At 39.1% G+C, this 23,613-nt stretch overlaps 1 protein-coding gene across 1 annotated transcript in view; it reads left to right on the top strand.

Moving 5' to 3' along the window:
- afg2a (AFG2 AAA ATPase homolog A) overlaps positions 1–23,613 on the top strand; it is a 354,383-nt gene continuing 330,770 nt past the window's right edge. Inside the window, 11 exon segments of the mRNA XM_061724760.1 lie at positions 1–167; positions 1,235–1,359; positions 3,472–3,629; positions 5,167–5,225; positions 6,222–6,596; positions 9,836–10,123; positions 11,388–11,517; positions 11,645–11,701; positions 11,801–11,924; positions 18,646–18,747; positions 19,557–19,710. Of these exon segments, the coding sequence (XP_061580744.1) occupies positions 47–167; positions 1,235–1,359; positions 3,472–3,629; positions 5,167–5,225; positions 6,222–6,596; positions 9,836–10,123; positions 11,388–11,517; positions 11,645–11,701; positions 11,801–11,924; positions 18,646–18,747; positions 19,557–19,710 (1,693 nt within the window). The 5' untranslated portion in view covers positions 1–46.

The raw sequence follows: 23,613 nt of genomic DNA, 5'->3' as shown, positions 1-23,613 counted from the left end.
TTACACATGTCTGCGTTTTCACGTGGGCAATATTTATACCGCTGAAATGTCTTCAAAGAAGAATAAAAGCAAGTCAAAGAGGACCAGTGAAGCAGAAAACTCGGGCGTGCAGGATTCCGAGGGCCGAAGCTGCAACTCCTTCACTGTCAACGACTTCTCTGTAAAAGGTGAGACTTGGGCTGAAAGTAGATGCTCCGATTTCTGCAGCGCAGGCGCCAAAAAAAAGGGGCATCCCCAAAACTTCTAAACTGCATAGGCATGTATTTATTTTATATGAAAAAACAAAATGCTTTGATTTAAAGTTTAAAGTAGCATTGAATTTGCATGACTGTACACAGTACTCGAGTTGTAAAGAAAATCAGGGGAGGTGGTGGATTTTATCATATGGGGACAGATAATTTGTGCATATTACAAATAATATAATATATTACAAATAATAGCAGTGACTAAAACACCTGCAGAAATACTGCAGGAATGACATAGCAGCAGTTAAATGCAGCCTTCTGTAAGCTTTAAATATCCACTGGGCTTACATCAAATACATCAAAACACAACAATTAAAAACAGTTTTCTGAACTCATCAATATGACTCTGTCCTTCACAGGATAAGTAAAATGGGTCACTGCAAAAACTCGAAATCTTAACAAGAATATTTGTCTTATTTCTATTTAAAATGTCTCATTTTAGTAAAAAAATCTCATTACACTTAAAACAAGACTCATCACTGGAAAAAACAACAATTTTCACCTGTTTCAAGTAGATTTTCACTTGAAATAAGTAGAAAAATCTGCCAGTGGAACAAGATTTTTTTGCTTGTAATGAGAAGATAAATCTTGTCCCACTGGCAGATTTTTCTACTTATTTCAAGTGAAAATTTAATTGAAACAGGTGAAATTTGTCAAATAAGTTATTTATCTGGCGATGACTCTAAATGTTGAAATAGCAGTAAAACCACATTCATTGATGAAATGACATAAGGGATGAAAAGGGGGGGATGGCAGTTTAAGGGGGGATGATTTTGACGTTTTTATTTATTTTTCTTTGTAATGTAAATTTAACTGAGAGTCATCATTAATCAGGAGCACCCTGAGAGAACATGGGATTGCCTTTTCAGTAACATTGGATATATATATATATATATATATATATATATATATATATATATATATATATATATATATATATATATATAAAATACTGATGTTTATGTTTTAATTTGTTTTCATTCTCACAGCTGACGACAAAACGCCCAAATGCTGCAGATCCACTTTAGCCCAACTCGGCCTGAACTCCATGAAGTCGGCAGGCGTTTGCATCGGGAGGCCGGTCCTGCTGACCAGCCCCGCCGGCCTACAGGAGGTATCTTCCTTCCTTTGCCTCACTTTTCTTTTATAAATGGAACATTTTAGGAAAGAAGAAATGAATCTGTGCTTGAGACTCATTAACCATTCAGATTAGCAGGGCATTGTGACGTCACACAAACAGATCAATGCAGAGTTATCCGCCTCCCCCTAACGCTGTTCCCAGCAGCATTTAACAACTGGTAAAAGGTCAGGTGAAAAAGGTGAATCACCACTGTAATAATAAGCATTACAGGAATTATTTCTTCAGGAAAAGGGAAATCACACCTAGAGGAACATTAGTTTGGTCTTCCTCTCTCTCTGACATTAACTGAAACATAACACGGCTCCTTCCAAATAAATTATATCTCCAATAATATCAAAGAAGTTCAATATAAGATTATACATAACATTTACCTTACTAACAGATTGGTCTCAAAATGTGTCAATAATGGTGTTAATTGTGTATTTTGTAAAACCGAAGTGGAAACAATTAGGCACCTTTTCTTTTAATGTAAATTTTCCCGGATTCTTTGGAAAGAAATTGAAGCTTACATCACATCATATTCCAACATACCAATTAATTTGAATCCCAAAGATATATTTTTATAGTAATAAAGATAGGAAATGCAACATTTAATTAACTTATTCCACATAAATAAAACTAAATTCTCCAAAGGTCGTCCTTTCTTTCCTGTTTTTCAAATCGATTTCAAGAATTACTTTTAATGTATTAAAAAAATTCAGAACAAAAAATGTATACACACGGTGGTATGGTAACATAATTGAAGGAATATTTGGAGAAGTGTAATGTCTTACTCAGTTTTATTTAATTTAACTTACTGTCATATTTATGTTACTATGCAATATCCTACAGACTTCATTCAATGTATGTCTTGTAATGTATCTGCTTATTTTCTTGATGCCAGACTTTGTTTTGTTCATGTTCAATGTTCTGACTGTGTTTAAAATCTTAAAATAACGGTTTAAGAAAAAAAACAAAGTCCCACCTCCCCCATCCCGATCCTCGCACTAGTTCATGTTATCCTGCATTTATTGTGCCACAGGAAGTCATTGATCTCAATACGGGTCAACTCTTGTCTGGATGAGGCTGACTCCGCCCCCTAAAACTGTCCGTCATCAACACAAATGCACAGACAGGATCCAAAACTAAGTTTTTGTTTGGTATCTCTGTGGTATTTTACCACATTTTATCTGTTTAATGTAAACCTCAAGAAGTTATTTCAACTTTTAAAAAGGGTCATGCTATGTCTCCTTTAAATGAGTCATCTTCCCAGAATCCCTTGCCTTTAACCCAAACGGGATGAAGCGAGTATAGATGATGGAAGGATGTATAGATCTTCTTAACACGTCACCTCCTTGACCTCTAGACTCGCCGTAGATGATTTTTGCAGCTCTGACGTGCGTTAAGAATCGCTCCGCTGTGTTTCAGGCAGAGCTGGGTAGAGTAGCCAAAATTGTACTCAAGTAAAAGTACTGTTACTTCAGAATAATATGACTCAAGTAGAAGTAAAAAGTAGTCATCCAAATAATTACTTGAGTAAAAGTAAAAAAGTACTTTGTGAAAAAACTACTCAAGTACTGAGTAACTGTTGAGTAACGTCTGATTTATTTGTTTAACACAACCATTCAAACAGACAAAAGTACAAAATAATAATTTCAGGCAAATGAAATTTAAGTACTTTAATAAATAATAAAATAAATAAAATAATAAATAAAAAATAAATTAAGCACAAGTAGCACAAAATTTCAAGCCTTTGTACTTTTCTTTTTTAACCAGGCAGAACTAGAACAAACATGAACTCATAGTTTTTGAGTCTGTGTAAATGTGACAAAACATGCAAAAACAAACATTTTTCCCAAATAATCACTCAGTGATGTCATGAGATTGACGCGTACGGGGATAAAGGGGATAAAAGAAAAGTAACAGCTCAACGTAGCCTAATGTAGCGGAGTAAGAGGAACAGTTTCTTCTTCACAAATCTACTCAAGTAAAAGTAAAAAGTATAGTGATTCAAAACTACTCCTAAAAGTACAAAATTTCCCAAAACTTACTCAAGTAAATGTAACGGAGTAAATGTAACTCGTTACTACCCACCTCTGCTTTCAGGTGTGCCTGGGCTGGCCCGTCGCTGCGTTTCCAGGGGGAAGGGTCGGCCTGCAGAAGTTTGCTCAGAACAACCTGAGAGTGAAACCAGGGGACTGTGTGACGCTGCAGCCGCTGACGGGCCCGGTGCTTCAGGCTGAAGAGGTGGTTCTCTCCAACAGGTGACGTTCATCTGTGCTTTCATTTCCTGAAAGAATCTCGAGTTAATAATCCAACGCTTGTGTAATTTTACCCTTTTTCAGCTGCTTTGTGAAGTCAAGCCATACATTTCCATCCATACATCCAATACATTTGAGAAAAGTTTGTCCTTTTGTTCTTCCTTCCTCTCATTTAACTCTATTATAGCTTAATCTTCCCTCATCTTAATTACTGCAACATTGTTTGGGCTTCGACACATTCAACATATATTAATAAATTATTGATAATTCATCAAAAGGTTACTCAGAATGATATCACATGCAAACATATGAGCCATCTGCTCCCCTTTTCATTAAATATTCATTATTATCCATCAATAAAATTTATATTTTTCAAACATGTTTATTTATGTTCAAATTTAAAAATTATATACAAGATCTTCCTTCTTCTTTTCTTAATTTCTTTTGTGTTAATTCCGATATTCATTCTTATGCCACAAGGCACAAAGATGATTTTAATTTACCGTTTTGTAGAAGATGTAAACATCAATCTTTCCCCACTTGTGGAATTCACTCAATAAATCTCTTAAATCATCACCATCCTTGCCAATATTAAAAAAAAACATTTAAATAACTTTCTTATTGTTTCATCTTTTTATTATTTAATCTGAGTTACATTTTCTTTTGTGTTTTTTGTTTTTTTTACTCCCCCTTGTGTAGCTTTTGTTTTTTATTCAAAGGATTCTATATAAACCACCAGGCTTCTTCCTTTCCTTGCATGTTATTTCAATGTTTTTACATTTATTGTTCAATTTGTCTTATATTGCTAAATAAATAAATAAACTAAACAATCAAAGACTAGTGCAGCTCCTCTGCAGTAAATGTAGTAGTCATGAAGGGTTCGGTGTCACGATTTGGTAGGTCAGTTTAAAAATGTATCTAATATCTTTTAAAGGGTTTGACTGGTCGACTTTGTCATATCATGAAACAGCACGAGTCCTGAAACAAAAAACATTTACAAAAGTTGAATCACAATACAAGCAAGTGAAATTGACACTCATAATATCCTCCATGACAAGTAATAGCCTCATACAGGACTGTCTCAGAAAATTAGAATATTGTGATAAAGTTCTTTATTTTCTGTAATGCAATTTAAAAAAAAAAACAAAAATGTCATACATTCTGGATTCATTACAAATCAACTGAAATATTGTAATATTTTGAGATAGGATATTAGAGTTTTCTTAAACTGTAAGCCATGATAAGCAATATTAAAATAATAAAAGGCTTTCAATATTTCAGTTGATTTATAATGAATCCAGAATGTATGACATTTTTGTTTTTTTTAATTGCATTACAGAAAATAAAGAACTTTATGACAATATTCTAATTTTCTGAGACAGTCCTGTACTTTTAAAAGCAACTTTAGGAACTTGGGTTTTCTTTTTTCTAAGTAAATACCGCCATCTCCTGGACACAGCGTGCAACTGCAGCTCAAATGGCAATAATGAAAAGTTGAGGACCTTTGTCTCTAAACTGGTTATAATGTCTTTTTTTTTAGGTCAAAGGATGAAACACTAGAGACGGATGAGTTCAAGAACTTCTTTCTAAGGTCTTTGGGTAAGTCTGTGTCATCACTTCACTGCTACAAGTTTTACATCTCATCTAAATGCGCATTTGTTTGTTCATTATCTAAAAGGAAAACTGTATTTAAAGGACTTTTTTTGATTTTCTGTGGTCGGTTGTAATGAATGCGAAGAATGTAATGTTTTATTTATTTATTGATGTTTTTCCCCAAAGTTAATCCAAGATGTGCACTTTAACTCTGTTGGAACAAAATTAATTGTTATATTTAATTGCAGTTCACATTATTAAAGTAGATCCTTTTTACTGTGACTGTGCCAATGTTTGTTTTTGTTTGTTTTATTAAGATCCCCATTAGCTTTTGCAAAGCAGCAGCTATTCTTCCTGGGGTCTTCATATTCTCATGAGTGACAATATAGTGTAAACACAATACAAACCAAACAGAAAGAATACTCATTCACAAATATATACAGAAACACAACAATTCACACATACAAAACATATAAACAACAAAACATACAGGACTGTCTCAGAAAATTAGAATTGTGTGATAAAGTTCTTTATTTTCTGTAATGCAATTTATAAAAAAAAAAAAAAGTCATATATTCTGGATTCATTACAAATCAACTGAAATATTGCAAGCCTTTTATTATTTTAATATTGCTGATCATGGCTTACAGTTTAAGATTAAGATTCCCAGAATATTCTAATTTTTTGGGATAAGATATTTGAGTTTTCTTAAACTGTAAGCCATGATCAGCAATATTAAAATAATAAAAGGCTTGCAATATTTCAGTTGATTTGTAATGAATCCAGAATGTATGACATTTTTGTTTTTGTAATTGCATTACAGAAAATCACAATATTCTAATTTTCTGAGACAGTCCTGTACAACACAAGCTCCTACATTGAATCATCACGAATACTTTTGTACTTTTTGTTACATTGCAAAGATGCCATGACCCAACAATATGAGTACCCCATTAAATATTAATCCTTAAAACGTTTGTGTCCTTGTCTGTCCTTCCTCAGCGGGGAACATCGTCCTGCCGGGGAATGTTCTCCCTCTGAGCTACTTCGGCCGCTCCTGCAGTCTGAGAGTGGAGTCGGTGAGAGGAGAGGACGGCGTCACCCTCGGGAGACCGGACCGTCCCCCGGGAGCGGGACCAGACCCGGAGGAGTCGTCTGTGACGAGCTCTGCGCTGGACTCCACATCCGCTGACCTCTCGCTGCAGTTCAGCAGCCTGACTGTGGACGACAGCCACGACGGGACCCCAGGCACGCCTGGAGGGCCCGGTCCGGTGGCCAGCACCCCCCGCAGGCCGGACCCCCTCCACCTCCTCCCCTCATCCCCTCCTCCCTGCACTGCTTCGTCTGACGCCCAGAATCCTATGGAGGTAGATTTGTGTCTTAATTATTCGATCCAAAAAAAGATTGCTTCAATCAAAAAATACATTTTCTTTTGTTCTTTTTTTTTTAATCCTTTTTTTAATTTATTTCTTTTTATATATATATATATATATATATATATATATATATATATATATATATATATATATATATATATATATATATATATATATATGCGCCTTAGGTTTTTAACAGCATGGTATCAACCATTAATATGTGTGCAGACAAGGTAAAAAAAAAAATATATATTTTCAATTAAAAAAAAATCTAAGAAAAAAAGTGTTTGAATGCAAAAAAATATTTGAGACTCAAAAAAAATGCATTTGAACACTGTTTTTCTTTGATTGGAAATGTTTTCTTTGATAGAAGTGAAGTTTTTTTTTTGATTGAAGTAGTGTTTTTTTGTGTTTGGGCCATATTATTGGTAGGACATTTGTGTCTTTATCATTTAACCCTCCTGTTATGTTCCGGGTCAAATTGACCCGTTTTAAAGTTTGAAGATCTGGGAAAAATAGTTAAAAGTATTTTTTCAGTATGAAACTTCTTCTGCTTGCCTTAATTAGTGTAATCAACATATAATATGAAAATGGTTCATCTCACATATTTGCAACCCCCCCCTGCATGTTTATATAACATAGATACTGTTCGGGTCAGTTTGACCCGGCAGTCAATCTGGAGGTAAAAGGGTGTCAGAAATGTCAGACTATTTCTTTCTTTGCAACTGTGAGACATGTTTCACCCCAATCTCTCTCACACACACACACAGACACACACACACACACACACACACACACACACACACACACACACACACACACACACACACAGACACAGACACAGACACAGACACAGACACAGACACAGACACAGACACAGACACAGACACAGACACAGACACAGACACAGACACAGACACAGACACAGACACAGACACAGACACAGACACACACACACGCACACGCAAGTGCAGGTGCTGGATGTTCTCGCGGGAAAACTCCACCCATACTCACTGGACACTCAACAGGGGAGGGGCAAAACATATAAAAGATTCTCTGCATGGGAATCCTACCAACATTACACTCTGTCAGGCAGACATTTACAAAATGAGCAGCAGAAGCAAAAGGTTGACAGTCCAAGAGGCTCTGGAAGTCATCATTGATCATGACAGTGAAATAGAGGAGGATGTGTCTGAAGATGAAGACTGTCTCGAGCTGAATTCTGATTCTAATGATTATGATTTTGAACCAGATGAGGGAATTGCTGTTCCTATTCCTCCAAGCATGACATTCATGGTGAAATACAGTGGTCGTCATCCCCAAATGTGCGTCTGGTGAAACTGTCTGAAGAAAACATAATAAAGACAGTGCCAGGGCCCACTAGGATGGCAGTGACTCGTGTGACTGACATCAAGTCAGCTTTTGAGCTGGTCATGCCAGATTCAATAAAGAAAATAATTCTGGAAATGACCAATCTAGAAGGGAGGCATGTGTTGGGGGAGAAGTGGAAGGAGCTGGACAAAACACATTTCGATGCGTATTTGGGGGTCCTCATCCTGGCTGGGGTCTATAAGTCAAAGGATGAATCGACAGCCAGTCTTTGGGATGCTGAGACAGGCAGGGCTATATTTCGAGCAACAATGTCTCTGGAGACTTTTCACATTTTCTCCGGAGTAATCCGATTTGATAATCGAGAGACAAGGGCTGGTAGATGGGAGAGAGACAAGCTGGCAGCTATTAGGACAGTGTGGGACAAGTGGGTAGAGCAACTTCCACTACTCTATAACCCAGGCCCTAATATCACAGTGGATGAAAGGCTGGTGGCATTCAGAGGTCGCTGCCCATTTAGGCAATACATGCCTTCCAAACCAGCTAAATATGGCATCAAAATCTGGGCAGCATGTGATGCAAACTATGGTGTTTTATATGTTGGTCTTTCAAAAGTAATAAAGTGGTGAAACATTAAAAAAAAAGTTTAAACATGTATTTTTTATGAAAAACGAGTGAATCATATCATAATTGGACCATTACCTGTCAGAGGCAAGGAACACCATTGCACTAAATATTGATAGAATAGTTAGTAATGGAGTTAGTAATGACATATTAACAATGTTTGTTTGGATTTTTTTGGTTTCTGACATCTTTTGGGTATTTAAACATGCACCGGGTCAAATTGACCCGGGAACAGCATTGCTGTACCTGAGAAAACGAACATAACAGGAGGGTTAATCAAAAAAGAAGTTGCTTCAAAAAGAAAAAAATATTTTCAATGAAAAAAAATCACTTCAATAAAAAAAAACGTTTTTAATCAAAGAAAAAAAGTGTTTGAATGCAAAAAAATATTTGAGACCCAAAAAATTGCAATTGAACACTTTTTTTTGGATTGAATTTTTTTTTTTCGATTTGAAGTGTGTTTTTTTTTTTTTTTATTCAAGTGAAAAAAGTCTTCTTTTTTTTTTGATTGAATCATTTTGGCACAAACGTCCCGCAGTGGGCGGATGCTTCCCCATTGGTCAGCCCATAGACTTGCATGTTTGAGTGACAAGTGTCTACACCGACGTCTACAGCCCCCCGACTTTGTCCAAAATGGTCTCGTTTGTTTGTGCTGCGTTAGTGCAAAAAGCAATCCTTTTTTTTTTTTTTTTTTTTTTTTGATATCACATGCAAACAGATATGAGCCATCTGCCCCCCTTTTCATCAAATATTCATTATTATCCGTTAATAAAATTAACATTTTTCAAACATATTTATTTATGTTCAAATTTAAAAATTATATACAAGATCTTCCTTCTTCTTTTCATAATTTCTTTTGTGTTAAATCCGATATTCATTCTTATGCCACAAGGCACAAAGATGATTTTAATTTACCGTTTTGTAGAAGACGTAAACATGAATCTTTCATCACTTTCAGAGGAATTCACTCAATAAATCTCTTAAATCATCACCATCCTTGCCAATATTAAAAAAAAAAACATTTAAAGAACTTTCTTATTGTTTCATCTTTATAGTGTTTATTATTTAATCTGAGTTACATTTTCTTTTGTGCTTTTTGTTTTTTTTTGTTTTTTTTACTCCCCCTTGTGTGGCTTTTGTTTAGTCTTTTATTCATATATCGAGAGGATTCTATATAAGCCACCAGGCTTCTTCCTTTCCTTGCATGTTATTTCAATGTTTTTACATTCATTGTTCAATTTGTCTTATATTGCTAAATAAATAAACTAAACTTTTTGAATAATTAAGACACAAATCTACCTCCATAGAATCCCCTCAGCCCGGAGCCCGTCCTCAGCTCTGAGCAGCCTGAGCCGCCCACAGCGCCCTCTGCTGCTTTCCTGAGCAGCGACACCTTCTACCGCCTCTCCTCCTCCACCAAGGTCTGTTTCCAGAGCAGAGCAGGGCAGAAAGATGCCGACGCTCAGAAGTCAAAGGTCACGTACGGCATGATCGGGGGACTCAGCGACCAGTTGGACGTCATCAGAGAAACCATCGAGCTTCCTCTGACGCGCCCCGAGCTGTTCTCCAGCTACGGTAGGTCGGGCCGCGCACGCGTCCAGGATTCCTCACAAATGTTTGATTTATTCATAAACATTGACTGTGTTTACATGCAATCAATAACCCTTTTAAAACCCGAATATTGGCAATAACCCGAATTTGCACGGCCATGTAAACACCAATAACCCCTTTGAATAACCCGAATTTGCTCATATTCGGGTTTTTAAAAACCCGAATATGACCCTTGGGTTACTCCTTTTAAAACCCGAATATTGGGTCACGTAAACACCTAACGGAATATCCCCATCAAACGAAACATGAATTTGTTTTCTGCGCATGTTCTGTTCACAAGGAATTCTGGTCTTTTGAGTCCAGGAAGTTCTTATAAACACGGAGAAACACAAGACCAGGAGGAGACTAATCACTTCATAAATGTAATGAAGGATATGAACATTTCTGCATTTGTAGACGGTAGAAAGTACCGGGATAGAAGATTTACAAGAAGGTGAGCGAAAAGTTGCGCAAAGCAGCAATTGTTTTGAATTTGGATACAGGAAGAAGAAGTGGAAATTATTTTGCGTCATCACGTTCTCCGTGCGTCGCTGGTTTGATCCAGATATCCTGAATGATTAATTACCATGTAAACGGAATATTCCGAATGTTTCAGTAACCGGAATATTAGTAATAACCAGAATTTTGACTGCATGTAAACGTAGTCACAGTAAAAAGGATCTACTTTCAGTAATAATGTGAACTGCAATTAAATATAACAATAAATTTTGTTCCAACAGAGTTAAAGTACAAATCTTAGATTAACTTTGGGGAAGAACATCAATAAATAAAACATTACATTCTTCACATTCATTACAACCGACCACAGAAAATCAAAAGAAGTCCTTTAAATACAGTTCTCCTTTTAGATAACGAAGAAACAAATGCGCATTTAGATGAGATGTAAAACTTGTAGCAGTGAAGTGACTAATCACTTTATAAATTGAATGAAGGATATGAACATTTCTGCATTTTAGACGGTAGAAAGTACCGGGATAGCCAGATTTAAAAGAAGGTGAGCGAAAAGTTGCGCGAAGCAGCATTTGTTTTGAATTTGGATACAGGAAGAAGAAGCGGAAATAACGGAATTGCGTCATGATGTTCTCCGTGCGTCGCTGGTTTGATCCAGATATCCCGAATGATTAATTACCATGTAAACGGAATATTCCGAATGTTTCAGTAACCGGAATATTAGCAATAACCTGAATTTTGACTGCATGTAAACGTAGTGATTGATCCATCTCACCAGGGATCCCCCCTCCCAGAGGAGTCCTGCTCTACGGGCCCCCGGGCACGGGGAAGACCATGATCGGACGAGCCATCGCCAACGAGGTCGGAGCGCACATGGTCGTCATCAACGGCCCAGAGATCATGAGCAAGTACGATCACGTCGCTTATTGATGGAGTAGACGGCAGGCGTCACTGATGATGATGATGATGATGATGGTGGTGATGGTGATGATGATGATGATGATGATGACGGCGTGTTTGTGGGATGTTTTGCAGGTTCTACGGTGAAACCGAAGCAAGGTTGAGACAAATATTCACTGACGCAGCCCAGAGGTAAAGGCTCGCTCCACTCTGACCAACGACACGCGTTCATCAGTTAGAGATCTTTAGATAAATGTGGAAACGTTTCTGCCCTCTGGCTGGTTTCCACAGGCAGCCGGCCATCATCTTCATCGATGAGCTGGACGCTTTGTGCCCGAAGCGAGACGGAGCTCAGAACGAGGTGGAGAAGCGAGTCGTGGCCACTCTGCTGACGCTCATGGACGGGATCGGCTCGGTAAGTTCCCCCCCACCACGGCGCCGGCCCTTTGCTGGACGCCGGGGCTAAATGAGCACGTGCCTTGGACGAACAACATTATTTATTTAAATTCAATTTATTTGTATAGAGTCAAATCATAACAAAGGTCATCTCATGACGCTTCACAACATAAAAAAGATAAAGTGAGTCATCACACGCTGTTATTAATTGTTCGTTTTTTTCCCCACTTATTCCACCGAACAACAAAAGTGTTTTTTTTGCTATTTTCGGCCGAACAATTTCAGTTACAGAACATTCGGTGCATCCCTAGATAAAAGTGATCAGATATCACACATCATAAAATAAAACACAAGCATCCGAAAACATCAGCATCAGAGAAACAGAAGAAGAGCAAAACATCCCAAAAACACAGTAACATCAGGCTAGCTGAATCTAAGTTCTAATTTCAGCCATTATTTAATAAATCAAAAAGTAAGGTGCTTCTAGTCTCTTGAGGTCCCTTCAGAGGGTTTGAGCTGCGGACCAGGACCAGGACCAGGACCAGGACCAGGACCAGGGGTCTTCAGTCCTGGTCCTGCATGTTCTAGATCAGGGGTCGGCAACCCAAAATGTTTTAGATCCATATTGGACCAAAAAACAAATATGTCTGGAGCCGCAAAAAATGAAAAGTCTTGTATAAGCCTTAGAATCAAGGCAACACGTGCTGCATGTATCTATATTAGTTATACCTGGGGGGAGATTTATTTTCATTATGCACTTTGAGAAAAAAGTCGAAATGTCGAGAAAAAAGTCGAAATGTCGAGATTAAAAAGGAAAGGAAAAGGGAAGAAAAAAAGGAAAAAAAAGGTCAAACATTTTTGAAAAAGCTCCAGGAGCCACTAGGGCGGCGCTAAAGAGCCGCATGCGGCTCTGCGGGTTGCCGACCCCTGATCTAGATGTTGCTCAGCTCCAGCTCACCCTCGATCCAAACCACTGGCCCCGTATCAGCTGGTCATGGAGAAGCTGAAACCACAACCTGAAGCAGGTGTGTTGGAGCGGAGCAGCGTCTAAAACCTGCAGGGCAGCCGGTCCTTGAAGAACGGATCATTTCAGAACCTCTGGTCCTTTATTTTTAGGCCGTTCTGATTTAGATTTCCTGGTGCGTTCGGGATCACTGGCATGTGGCATCGACCCGGCATCGACCCGGGTTAGCTGTCTGACAGGTGGCCTTGTAGCACCTTTTATAGTGAAATAATTTCCTGAAAATGTAATAACGCCTGAAATTGTAATAAAATTTGCACTTAACTCAATCGAAAATGTAATAAAACCCAATAATGTAATAAAATATCCCAACGGATATTGTAATAACATTTCTACCAATAATGTAATACATTATTGGGAATTTATTACATGGTCTACAAGTCTACAATTTAACCCAATAGTCATTCAGTTGTTTCAAATCCAGTGTATATAACATTCTTAGATACTTAAAACACAAAATGTAGGATCTGGACTAAAAGTATTACATTATCAGTTTTTGAAAAAAAAAAAAAAAAAAAAAAAAGACCCACCTGAAAATGTAATAAATTCCCAATATTGTAATAAGGTATTACATTATCGGTAAAAATGTTATTACAATATCAGTCAGGATATTTTATTACATTATTGGTGAAGTTATTACATTATTGGATTTTATTACATTTTCGATTGAGTTAAGTGCAAATTTTATTAAATTTTCAGGAAATGATTATATTATAGGGTGAAATTGTTACATTATAGGGTGCTACAGGCCTCACATTTGCTTCTTGACTATGTTTGAATATGGAAGAATTCAGCGTCCACTCAAAGACTGCAAGCTCTTCTGCGGATCATGTCATGCGTCTCCTCCGACCTCAGGACGTTGGTCCTGGAGTCTTGTGGTTTCACAGACCTCGGCCGAGCTTCCATGTTCTTTCTCCGGGCAACGCTTCCAGACGAGCCGTACTTGTTCAGTCCTCTGCGGATCGTGCCACTGTGGATTTGTTCGCACTCAGCGATGCAGGCGGGGTCTCAGATCTTAGACGTCGACTTCTGGGCAGACCGGCAGCCGTCTTGAATACGTTCCCCTCATCTTTCTCGTGTTGAACTTTAGAATTAGATGAAATCAGCTGTCAGGAAATAGCTTTATGACCATTTCCTGAGTGATGTGCAGCAATTCATGCTCCTCCACACCCACTGTTTGGGTGTTTCACCTCTCACACACCTCAATGCTCCATCCCAGCAAGCTCCCAGAACATCTCCTTTTCTAGAGAGGATACTTTTGTACACTTTCTGATAAATAGTCCACCAAGAGCTGATGATTTGCAGCAGCTGGCTGCAACTTAGGCTCTTAAAGCCCTCTGAAGTAAAATTTACTTTTCTTGTTCTTTTTAGCTTCCTTTTTGTTACATAAATGCTTTTACAGTTGGGAAATAAGTTATTTTTCCTTATTTAAGACCCACTATGATTTTGCACATAGAGGATTGAGAGAGTTCTAACTTTTGCACGTGACTGTAACATCGGTGCTGCAGCAGCTGAGCACCGTTTCTTGTGGAAATGCAGTGAAACTCTCCAGGATTCAGATGGTTTCCACCTTTAGGCAGAGAGAGGATGCTCGTGCGTCTTTGTCTATCTCAGGAGGACGCCTTCTGTGTCGCATCAAAGAGGGATAACTGGAAGGAGACGAGCATCGCGCCGAGAACACGGCTCCCTCTGAATTCCTCATCACAAACACAGATTGTCATGCAGAAAAACCATCTCTGCGCGCTGGACGCACTTCACACGCTGTGGGCTGGATCTCTGGGGTGTCGTGTCTTCTCTGAGCTCTGATGAGAAAAAAAGACCCCCCGAATACACACACACATACACACACACATACTCACACACATCCGTAAAAAGTCATTCTGGCAAAGCAGCGATCTGAAGTTAACATAAGCTGCCAATTTGCCATAACTTTATTAAAGTGCGACTGCAGGAGGAAGCCCACATGTGGAGCGGTGATGCTGCACAGACCGCCAGCTCTCTCTCTCTGCTCTCTCCCGGCCAGTATTCGAATTGAGGGGGGATGAGGGGGGATGGCATTCCCCCCCTGAAATAAAAACGGTCCAAATCATCCCCCCTGTAAAACTGCCATCCCCCCTTTCCATCCCTTATGTCATTTCATCAATGAATGTGGTTTTACTGCTATTTCAACATTTAGAGTCATCACCAGAAAAATAACACCAGAAAAATAACTTATTTGACAATTTTCACCTGTTTTAGGTACATTTTCACTTGAAATAAGTAGAAAAATCTGCCAGTGGGACAAGATTTATCTTCTCATTACAAGCAAAAAAATCTTGTTCCACTGGCAGATTTTAAGTGAAAATCTACTTGAAACAGGTGAAAATTGTTGTTTTTTCCAGTGATGAGTCTTGTTTTAAGTGTAATGAGATTTTTTTTTTACTAAAATGAGGCATTTTAACTAGAAATAAGACAAATATTCTTGTTAAGATTGTGAGTTTTTGCAGTGATCCATTTTACTTATCCTGTGAAGGACAGAGTCATATTGATAAGTTCAGAAAAGTGTTTTTTATTGTTGTGTTTTGATGTATTTGATCTAAGCCCAGTGGATATTTAAAGCTTACAGAAGGCTGCATTTAACTGCTGCTATGTCATTCCTGCAGTATTTCTGCAGGTGTTTTGGTCACTGCTATTATTTGTAATATATTATATTATTTGTAATCAGCACAAATTATCTGTCCCCATATGATAAAATCCACCATCCCCCCTGATATTTTTTTTTTTTTTTTTACAACTCGAGTACTGCTCCCAGTTCTCTCCCGGCTCTCTCCCAGCTTCTGCCTGTTTTCCAGAGCAGGAGATCCGAGGTCACCGGCACCAAATGCTCTGCAGAGTGTGGAGAAGCACTTCCTGCTCCTCATCCGTCATTTATTTGTGTTTGACTTCTCGCTTCCAGTATTGACATGTGGAAGAGGATAATTAAAAGAAAGAAGGAGAAAGCTCATCTTGCAGGCAGACCACCCCAGGAAACGCAGGTCCGAGCCAAGCGCAGCAGCGGCACCGGGACTGAGAAACTGCTCAGCACGTGCACGCAGATCTCCAAACCTTAATGAACTTCACTTGCACAGAGTTGACTGCGACTGCGTCTGCGTCACAACACCTTGAACTGATCGCAGCTCTGAATGGCAGACTCTTGAAGGCCGACCGGGCGTTTTAACTGGTGTCAAAAGTATTCACATTCATTACTCAGGTAGAAGTATAGATACTAGAGTTTAAAAATACTCCTGTAGAAGTTGAAGTATCAACTCAAGTTTTTTACTCAAGTAAAAGTATAAAAGTACTGGTTTCAAAACTACTTAAAGTATAAAAGTAAAAGTAATGTAAGGGGGAAAAAAGCCATTAAGGACAAAAGCCATTGAAAATGAATGCATCTTAGTATAATGCAAATATATTAAAGAACCATATATGTGTACTATTGAGCATTAACATGAGTTTCAGAGAGCAGGAGATATGATGACTAGTTGCCTATAAGTATTGTAATGGTGCAAAAAGTCAAACTTCAGAGGCATGTTATCATTTATCCTAACCTTTATTGGAATGTACATCCAAGTTTAGTTGCAGGAATCTGAGGGAACGGATGTAAGAACAAAACTGGACAAGAACATCTGAAACAACCACAACCAAATTCACTCTATCCGGATGGAGCAATTTAACTGGATAGTTTTTTTTAAAGGCCGAAATGAAATAGAGTAACGAGGCTGTTTTTAAAATGTAAGGAGTAAAAAGTACAGATAATTGCGTGAAAATGTAAGAAGTAAAAGTAAAAAGTCGTCTGAAAAATAATTAGTCCAGTGAAGTATAGATAACCAAAATTTCTACTTAAGGTAAGAAGTATTTGTACTTTGTTACTTGACACCTCTGCTGAAATATGACCAGTTTGAAACACGTTGAAATGACTGAACTCTGCAGTCATGTAGCTCTTTAAATCTTTAAGCAGCTTAGAAGAAGATTGTTTTTCTTGAAGGAAAATTCGTCCAATAATTCCGGCGTGTCGTCACCGACTTCAACCGGACGTGGAGACGAACTGAGTGGAGAAAAACCACCGAAGAAGAGTTTCAGCTGCACGGCCTCTACACCTGGGTGTTTGTGTAGTTGGATCTTTATTATTTATTCATGCAAACTGGAGCAAATAATTATTTTTATCCCCAAAACAGTGAATGAAAGGAGGAGGGAAGCATCAGCAAACTCTCATTCGTTATCATTTGGTTACAGCTGTTTTCCTGTTGGCTTTAAGTCGTTTTTATAATAATTTGAGCCAGATGTCTCCACCTCTGCAGTTCGCTGTTACACCAAACCTTCCAGTTTTATTACTTTTATATACAGTCCAGAATTTACAGCTGAGTTTCTTCAAATGTAATTCACAGCTTCATTTATCCAATGTTTCATCCCAAAGTATAAACAGAAACAGTCTTCTTTAGTCCGTTAGTCTTTAATAAGATAAGAACAGTGACACGATGAGCGTTAGACCATTTATTTGGCCCTTAATTCTTTAATAATTGACTGTAGAAGATACAAACCACAACTTAAATTTCACAGAAAGTTGGAAAACCCATTGTTCATCATAACAAAGGGATTTATTTAGTGCAACTTCTTCCTCAAGCATCATCTTTGCAATGATATTAATTAGTATTCTCAGGTTTCTTCAGGTTCAAAACAGAGAAAGGTTCCTGTATTTACTGTCTTTATCTGAAAAAAGAGTAGAAAAAGAAATATTGACGTTAATAAAATATTTTTCTGGATTTCCTTGTTTTCACTGATAAATAAGACGTAATGCCATCACCAGTTTTCCTCTTAAATCCATAAATAACCTATAATATAAATCAGGTATATCTGCAGAGACGATGAGAGAAATGTCAATAAAATTATGTTATTTAGAATAAGAACAGTTTGAATTTATTTTCATGAATAAACAATTGTCTCTTGTATAAAATACATTTTGTTTGTAAAACAAAATAGAAGTAGAAGTGCAATTTTATCAAGTTATATAAACTCTACAGGACTGTCTCAGAAAATTAAAATATTGTGATTTTCTGTAATGCAATTAAATAAAAAAAAAAATGTCATACATTCTGGATTCATTACAAATCAACTGAAATATTGCAAGCCTTTTATTATTTTAATATTGCTGATCATGGCTTACAGCTTAAGAAAACTCAAATATCCTATCTCAAAAAATTTGAATATTCTGGGAATCTTAATCTTAAACTGTAAACAATAATCAGCAATATTAAAATAATAAAAGGCTTGCAATATTTCAGTAGATTTGTAATGAATCCAGAATGTATGACATTTTTGATTTTTTTTAATTGCATTACAGAAAATAAAGAACTTTATCACAATATTCTAATTTTCTGAGACAGTCCTGTATATGTTTACTTCATGATGGATTTGGGGATTTAATTTAGTTAATGAACTTTAAAGGAAAAACATGTTTTTAGTTATTTAATATTGATTAAAACAACATCCCAAAAGGGATCTTGAGCTCAAAAACATTTCTCATCACATTTCTCACATTATTTTCTGTACAACACCTCATTTATGTCTTTATACAAAAGTTCAGAGACAGAATTGAAGATATATGAACAATTTCTTCACGATCCTTTCATCGTCGTTCCTTGCGTCAGGAGTGGGATTAAACCGGAATGACGTGATCTTTTTCATCTTTCCATCTTTTTTCCAGGAGGGTCATTCGGGCCAGCTGCTGGTCCTGGGCGCCACCAACCGACCGCAGGCGCTGGACCCGGCGCTGCGCAGGCCGGGCCGCTTCGACAAGGAGCTGGAGGTGAGAAACCCCACGTCTGTGGCCGCACGGACACAACGCTCGGAGTGTGAATGTATCCTGGTGTGTTGTGGGTAGAGTAGCCAAAAATTGTACTCAAGTAAAAGTACTGTTACTTCAGAATAATATGACTCAAGTAGAAGTAAAAAGTAGTCATCCAAATAATTACTTGAGTAAAAGTAAAAAAGTACTTGGTGAAAAAACTACTCAAGTACTGAGTAACTGTTGAGTAACGTCTGATTTATTTTTTTAACACAACCATTCAAACAGACAAAAGTACAAAATAATCATCTTCAGGCAAATGAAATCAATAAAATAAATTAAAAATAATAAAAAATAGCCTAAATTAAAATAATCTTAAAGTAAATTCAAGTACATTAATGAATAATAAAATAAATAAAATAACAGAATAAAAAAAAGCACAAGTAGCACAAAATTTCAAGCCTTTGTACTTTTCTTTTTTAACCAGGCAGAACTAGAACAAACATGAACTCATAGAAACTCTGTGTGTGTTTGAGTCTGTGTAAATGTGACAAAACATGCAAAAACAAACATTTTTCCCAAAGAATAACCCAGTGATGTCATGAGATTGACGCGTACGCAGATAAAAGGGATAAAAGAAAAGTAACAGCTCAACGTAGCCTAATGTAGCGGAGTAAGAGGAACAGTTTCTTCTTCACAAATCTACTCAAGTAAAAGTAAAAAGTATAGTGATTCAAAACTACTCCTAAAAGTACAACATTTCCCAAAACGTACTCAAGTAAATGTAACAGAGTAAATGTAACTCGTTACTACCTCTGGTTGTGGTGCAGGTGGGCGTCCCCAGCAGCGCCGAGCGGGCTGATATTCTGCAGAAGCAGCTGAGCCGGGTGGCGTGTGACGCCACCGCTGAGGAGCTGAGCCGGCTGGCAGACGCCGCTCACGGCTACGTGGGAGCAGACCTGGCAGCCGTCTGCAAGGAAGCAGGCGAGTAAACGCACACCTATTCTCTCTCCAAGGTCCCACTTGATAAATAAGCTGCAAATCAAGACCACATATAAGGTTTTTCTTACTTCTTACTTTTCCAATAGTACCTACTCGGCTAGACTCCACTCGGTTTGGTTCGTACCCACTAGGGGTCTAACGTGCCGAGTAGATACTTTTTCTGTAACTATTCTGCCGAGGTTCTAAGCGGCTGAGTCGGGCTGTGATGTCATCACACTACAGGCCACTGATTGGTCGGGTGGTTGGAGTCAGACGTCTGAGTCAGGATGTGACATCAGCGAAAGAGCAACTCTAACGGCTTCTTGTTCATTTTATTCGATAAGCAATGGCAGCGAAAAATGTCTGTTTGGTGATCCAACTCTGAGGTGCAGATGTTCATGAACCTGGTGCTGAGGAGAGAATTAAAAAGGATCTAGACGGGCGATAAGGAACGACCAGATCTACCAGGAGCTCTGTCACTTCATAGCTGCTCACGGCTACCGACGGACAAACAACAAACTAAAAAAAATGTAAAAGCGTTGCCGCTTTAAGCTTCTCTTAAGCTTAAGTTATGGATCTGCGTCAAAACGACGCCGTGCCTACGGTGTGTGGTACGCGTCGACGCAGACCACACACCGTCACCTGCGCCGTCACTGACGTGCACCTCCCGAAAATTGTAACTACGCGTCGAGGCGACGCAGACCACACGCAGACGGAGAGGGCTGTGATTGGTTCACTTGGTAGCAACGCATTTCTGGTTTCCGGTTTGAAGCAGTCGTGAACTTTCAGCGCTCTTTTCTTCGTGTATGTGTGATTTTTTTTTTTTTTTTTTTTTTTTTTTTTTTGCACGATAGTGCACTGTGACCGGAAAAAGTTGGATAAACCATTCAGGAAAAGATCGCGAATTAGCGGTCATGGGGAGTACTGCACTGTGGCGAAATGGAGTGATGGAGAAGTCCGAAGGGTTCACGACGGCGTCACGGTGACGGTGTGTGCACGGTGTCGATTTGACGCAGAACCATAACTCAAGCTTTAGGCCCCGTCCACATGTAGCCGGGTATCTGCTAAACCGAAGATATTTTCCTACGTTTGGACAACTTTTGGAAAACTCTGTTTATGTAGATGCGTGTAGACACACAACCAGAGTTTTGCGTTTTCAAACGTCACATTATGCGCCAAAACAACAACAAATCTGCTCTGATTCTGACGTCTAACGTGCGACCCAGAACTACAGATGATCCACCATCTGTCCTCCAAGCTATTTATTAAATAAATGGTCTCTGCTCTTGTTCACCGTTTACTGCGTTACACCGACACAGAGCCTACGCCGTAGGGTACGCGGCGACGCGCACCCTACGGCGCACCCTACGGCGTAGGGTACGGCGTAGGTCTGCGTCGTTAACGCGGCAGCTCCGTGGTGGGACACGGGGGGACTCGGACTCGTTACCAAGAAGGGGACGCGGCTCCCGGGGAGGCCGGCCCGAAGGCCGGAAGAACAGATGATCTACAGGTTTGGAATGCTTATGAATGTGGTCGAAAACGCAGATCTTCAGTTATGTGTGGTAGGTTTTTTTTTTTTAAAACAATGTAATGTGGATACAAATTATTTTATAAACGGAGGGGGGAAATATTCGGTTTTAAAAATACCCGGCTACGTGTGGGCATAGCCTTACTCTCATTTTTTAACTTGATATCGATCACAAGCCACAGACCCAGCAGCACATCTATCATCTCCTCCAGGTTCTACATCTTTAGTGTCCTCTTCTTCGTTTAGATCACACAATCAAATACGTCACAGCAGTGCTATAAGACAGTGTTGCGTGGCCCGAGCGTCCTCACCCGTCACCCGTCCTCTAGTCGTCCGTTCGGCCTCCAGGGCCGCGTCGTCCCACCAACAAACATGACTGACACCGTGTTATTACATTTTAGTGCTTGTGTTGTTTCGTCCCGACCTCCTTCCCTCCAAACCACCGTTCCTCGGGTATTATTTATTTGACATGTGATTTTTCAAAGCCGTCCTGATGTTTTCTTGGCCTGCCCGACGCGGCTGCAGCCCCCGTCCAACACGAGGCCCGGCCAGACTGGAGGCTTGTTTTTCTGTGTTTCCGTGGAGGAAGTCGGGGCTTTCTGTGGTATCCAGATCCCGCTGAGAGGAACTGCCGAAACCAACACTTGTTGGGAGTTTCCTGCGCCCCCGCGGCCCCTCGTGCCACACACCGGCGAGGACGAGTCCACACGTGTGTACGGCGCGAACTCTGCATGTGTTGAGGGGTGCGGAGCACATGCTTATTTGTTTTCCCGTGCATGTATGTCTGTGTGCGACCCCCAGCTGCCTCCTGGGTGGTCCCGCCGCCCCTGCGTACGTGGCGTATTGGCTTTCCAGCAGGAGGGAGCCGGGGTATGCCGTGCGGAAGCGCTCCGGCACAAGAGCCTGATTTACTGCCCACAAGAGGGCCAGACGGGACTGGCAACGCTTTCTGAGAAACCTCCCCGAGCCCCCGGGGGAGACAACAACCTCCTCAACCCCCGTTCCACTGCTCATTTCTCCCCAAAAAAGTCCTCAAACCCAAATCACTTAGAGAAACACGGGGCCCGCCAGAGAGAGCATCCCACAGGAAGCGCAGAGGAATTCCTCCCCGACTTTATTGCTTTTCGTCGGCTGCTTCGGATAAAATACAAATTAAAATTGAAATATAATACACGTGCTCAGTTGGAAACAGAATGAATTCATTTTCAAATCTGAGAAAGTCATATTTTATTCAGATCAGAACACAGGAAACATAAAATTCACGTCCTTTTTGAACCGTTTCATGAAAAATATTTGCTTATTCTGAATTTGATGGCAGCAGCACGTCTTTACAAAAGATGGAGCACGTCTGGAAAAATAATTGTTAGTAACCACAAGTACCCGGAGGGGTTTGAATGTCCCGTCAGCTATAACACACATCAGATTCAGAGGATGTGGAGAAATCTCTGTGTGTGTGGGACAAGGCTGAAGATCAATACTGGATCAATACTCAAAGATCAGAGTAAAGGAAAGAAGGCTGTCCTCTCTCAGGGGTCCAGGGGTAACCGTGTCCACCATGGACTCTAAAACATCTGTAAAGGAAACATCAGTGCTGATTAGGGATGGGCGGTATGGACTAAAAAATGTATCACGATAATTTCTGGCATTTATCCCGATAACGATAAAAATGACGATAAGAAAATACCAATTCAACTCCAACTTTGTAACTATAAATCTATCACCACATTCAGTCTTTGGAGCCAAATCACTGATCTAAAAGATACTAAATACTACTAAACTACACCAATTAAACTGAATTAATAAAAACCAATTAAATGAGTTACACCTGTACTGCAAAACTGTAATGACTCAGATCCGCCATGTTTGTTACACAAACACGTATCAACGGGAATCTTTCTTTCTTTCTTTCTTTCTTTCTTTCTTTCTTTCTTTCTTTCTTTCTTTCTTTCTTTCTTTCTTTCTTTCTTTCTTTCTTTCTTTCTTTCTTTCTTTCTTTCTTTCTTTCTTTCTTTCTTTCTTTCTTTCTTTCTTTCTTTCCTTCCTTACTTCCTCCTTTCCTTGTTTTCTTCCTTCCTTCCTTCCTTCCTTCCTTCTTTCCTTGTTTTCTCCCTTCCTTCTTTCCTTCCTTCCTTCCTTCCTTCTTTCCTTGTTTTCTCCCTTCCTTCCTTCCTTCCTTCCTTCCTTCCTTTCTTTCTGGCTCATTTCCTTCCTTCCTTCCTTCCTTCCTTTCTTTCTGGCTCATTTCCTTCCTTCCTTCCTTCCTTCCTTCCTTCCTTCCTTCCTTCCTTCCTTCCTTCCTTCCTTCCTTCCTTCTTTCCTTGTTTTCTCCCTTCCTTCTTTCCTTCCTTCCTTCCTTCCTTCTTTCCTTGTTTTCTCCC

The sequence above is a fragment of the Cololabis saira genome, chromosome 7 (assembly GCF_033807715.1).
Source record: "Cololabis saira isolate AMF1-May2022 chromosome 7, fColSai1.1, whole genome shotgun sequence".
In the NCBI taxonomy this organism is placed as follows: Eukaryota; Metazoa; Chordata; class Actinopteri; order Beloniformes; family Belonidae; genus Cololabis; species Cololabis saira.
This window is presented reverse-complemented; position numbering and strand designations above follow the sequence as displayed.